Source organism: Histomonas meleagridis (genome assembly GCF_020186115.1).
Source record: "Histomonas meleagridis strain 2922-C6/04-10x chromosome Unknown contig_39, whole genome shotgun sequence".
NCBI lineage: Eukaryota > Parabasalia > Tritrichomonadida > Dientamoebidae > Histomonas > Histomonas meleagridis.
Genome location: NW_027150882.1, coordinates 135,524 through 139,583, shown reverse-complemented (window position 1 = coordinate 139,583; position 4,060 = coordinate 135,524). Strand labels below are relative to the sequence as shown.

General features: G+C 28.3%; 1 protein-coding gene across 1 annotated transcript; it reads right to left on the bottom strand.

Annotated features, from left to right (window-relative positions):
• Positions 1 to 2,812: 2,812 nt before the first annotated feature.
• Positions 2,813 to 3,409, bottom strand: GO595_005736 (Transposable element Tcb2 transposase; the record flags this gene model as incomplete). Its single annotated transcript, XM_067919012.1, has 1 exon — positions 2,813 to 3,409. The coding sequence occupies one exon, from the start codon at positions 3,407 to 3,409 to the stop codon at positions 2,813 to 2,815; it is 597 nt and encodes a 198-aa protein (XP_067774115.1).
• Between the last annotated feature and the right edge of the window lie 651 nt (positions 3,410 to 4,060).

The window sequence follows — 4,060 nt, the reverse complement described above, 5'->3', positions numbered from 1 at the left end:
TGCTGAATCCCCAATAGAATTTACATTTTGGCCAATAATAATTGTTCTTAATGATGAACAATATTGAAATACACCAGATTCAATCCTTGTTACTGAATCAGGAATTGTGATATTTATTAATGATAAACATTTAGAAAATGCATAATCCCCAATAGAATTCACTTTTTGGCCAATAATAATTGTTCTTAATGATGAACAATATTGAAATACACCAGATTCAATCCTTGTTAATGAATCAGGAATTGTGATATTTATTAATGATGAACAGTTAGAAAATGCATAATCCCCAATAGAATTCACTTTTTGGCCAATAATAATTGTTCTTAATGATGAACAATATTGAAATACACCAGATTCAATCCTTGTTACTGAATCAGGAATTGTGATATTTATTAATGATAAACATTTAGAAAATGCTGAAATTCCAATAGAATTTACATTTTGGCCAATAATAATTGTTCTTAATGATGAACAATATTGAAATACACCAGATTCAATCCTTGTTACTGAATCAGGAATTGTGATATTTATTAATGATAAACATTTAGAAAATGCTGAATCCCCAATAGAATTTACATTTTGGCCAATAATAATTGTTCTTAATGATGAACAATATTGAAATACACCAGATTCAATCCTTGTTAATGAATCAGGAATTGTGATATTTATTAATGATAAACATTTAGAAAAATGCTGAATCCCCAATAGAATTTACATTTTGGCCAATAATAATTGTTCTTAATGATGAACAATATTGAAATACACCAGATTCAATCCTTGTTAATGAATCAGGAATTGTGATATTTATTATTGATGAACATTTAGAAAATGCTGAAGCTCCAATAGAATTCACTTTTTTACCAAAGATAATAATTTCTAAATTAATACATTCTTCAAAAGAATATGCTCCAATTGTTGTTATATTTTCACCTATATAAATTTTTTTTAATTTAATACATTGTTTAAATGCCGTATTTCCAATTTTCATAAGTGAATCTGAAATTTTTATCATGTCATTTGATCTTCCTAATGGATAATAAACAATTTCTGTATAATTCTTATCATAAAGAATCCCATCTTTTTCTGCATAATTTAAATTATCTTTAGATACATTAATAAAATAAAGTTTAGTACAATTAGCAAAAACATTTTGTTCAATAGTATAAACTGATTTTGGAATTGTAATAATTTGTAATGAAATACATGAAAAAAATGCATATTCATTAATAGAACCTACATTTTCTCCAATATTAATATTTTCTAATTTAATACATGAAGAAAACGTATAACTTTGAATTGATGTAACAAAATTTGGTATCGTTATATTGATTAATGAAGAACATGTTGAAAATGCATAACTTCCAATCATTGTTACATTATTACCAATTGTAATATTAATTAATTTAACACAATTAGAAAATGCATAACTTCCAATCGTTTCTACATATTCACCAATAAATACTGTTTCAAGACATTCACATTTATCAAAAGCATTAGATTCAATTGATATAATTGCATTCTCGATATCAACAGAAATTAAAGAAGGCCATCCTGAAAATGAAGAAGGATTTATTGTATTAATTCCTCCTTGAATTATAAGATATTTTTGTATTCTGTTGATATGAATTTCTAGTTGCATAATCATTTGAATTAATTATTGTTAATGTTTTAGTACTACTATTGTATGCTGAAAATATTTGTTGATAAAAGAAAACAAATAAAAATGGTAAAATTTTAAATTTGACTTTCTCTTTTGAAACAATTTGATAAATTAAGTTTAAAAAATAAGTTCTTAACATAAAAAACAATATAAAAAGGACTGCAAGAATAAATAAAACATTTGACAAAATTTTCTGGAAGAAGAAAGACAATAAATTTGAAGAATTTTGGTTAACATGCTGAAAATTAGAACATAATAAACCACTGATTTTTGGAAGAGATATAACAGATTTTCTAGTTTCAAATAAAATTTGAAGATAGAAATCATTTTTAGAAAGGATTTTAATTCTTTGAATCAATTCAATATTCTTTAACTGAGGTATTTTTAATACATTCGATACATTGCATGACATCGTGAAGACTAGAAACAGCATCCCAAAAAAAAGCATTAAACCAGAAATGAAAAGAACGATAAAACTTTTTGCAAGACGATTCACTTGACACCTCTCAAATTTTCAATCGGTTTTCAATAGACGATGACTTGAGTTGATTCACCGCTCTTGTTTTGTTCTAATGTTTAATATAGAGAATAATTAAAATCATATGAAATTAATGAACGAAATATATGATAGTAACACATGATATAAACAACATTATGTTAAAATAAAATTATCTTATAAAACATTTAATATTTAATTAACATAATTAGAATTATTCATTTTTATAATAAAGTATTCTTCAATAAGTTTCCCGAACGATACACTTTTTTAGGCCAATAACCCTCGCACTTCTATTAAAAAGTTCTATCGTTTGGGAAACTTATCGAAGAATTCAAAATTTATTTGTTTTTTTTTTAGTAGTTGGTATGATCCCCATTATTGCGAATAACTTGTTGCAGTCTGTCTTGCATAGAGTTTGCAAGATTTTGAAGCATTTCAGGGGAGATGCTTTCCCAGACTTCGAATATCGCAGCACAGAGCTCATCAATGGTTTTCGGCTTATATTCATAAACTTTTCTTTTCATAATCGCTATTAGATTCTCAATTGGATTGAGATCTGGGCTCATTGAAGGCCAGTCTTCTAGAATGTTAACGTACATTCTTAAGTAATTCATAGTTTCTCTGCAAGTATGAGCGGTTGCTCCATCTTGCATTTATATCCAACCTTTGATTCCATAGACTTCATTCATCTGCGGTATCAAACCGCTTCCATCTATCAGTTCGTCTACATAGGAAACATGGTCAATGGTCCCTCTTTCAATAATGATGAGGTTTGTTTTGACTTGGGAAGATATCCCACCAAACACCAAAACCTTATCTGGGAATTTTTTTTCAGTAAGCATAACTTCAGGACATTTCTCGCCTCTTTTTCGATAAAGAGGTCGATGATTCTCGTTGAGCCAAAAGTAACTTTCATCTGTGAACAGCACTTTTGTCCAGTCGGTTCCAAGCTGCAAATGCTTTTGTGCAAACAATAAACGGTCGCTTTTCTGTTTCTCTGTAAGTGCAAATGAAATCAATGGGTAGCTGAATCGATATTCTAGAATCTTTCTTGCTCTCATGATGGTAGATTCGCTCATATTGTTGTTGAATTTTCCAGATTGGTTAGCAAAGACTGATAACGAAAGATTTGATAATCGTCGATTTGCTTTCGTCATATCATCAACAAATTCCAGGAGTTCTGTCGTAATCTTTGTCGGGGCTCCAAGTTTTGTTTTTTGAAAGTAAATGTCTTCCCCATCTTTAATCATTTTTCGAACCAATTTTACAGTCTTGTGGTCATGACAGTCATCCGTTGGATGTCCATATCTGAATACCCTAGGTAAATCCATTTTGCTATTTCCTGCCTTCTTTTTATTGTTGTTTTTGTCGCCAGCATGTTCCTTGTCTGCGGAAGTTATTTGATAGCTTTACGTGGGAAACTTATTGAAGAATACTTTAGTTTTTAGAAAACGAAATATTTGTTTTTCGAAGGTGTTTTCTGTAACGTCACTGAATTATATGTTGTAACAATTATGTCATATGTTTTTTAGACATTAGACTGCGATGAAAAACATGTAGACCAACACCTCATTATAACCCATGCCTATACTGTAGCATTATTCATAGAGGACATATTTAGTAATATATATTTAATAATTTTTTTTTGGGTTTAATTTTGTAATTTTCGCAATAAGTTCTATTTTTCACTCACTTCACTAAGTAGAACGTTAACACGAAAAAAATTTTTTTGAGACTGAACATATGTTAAAATTTCTGTTCGCTCGCAAATTTTTTTAAAATTAATGATTTATCTAGAAATTTGTTGTTGGTCTACAGGTTTTTCAAGGCAGTCTATATGATTATGAAAATTTTATTGATATAAATTTCTCATAAAAGTATGTAAATCCCTATTGTTATAA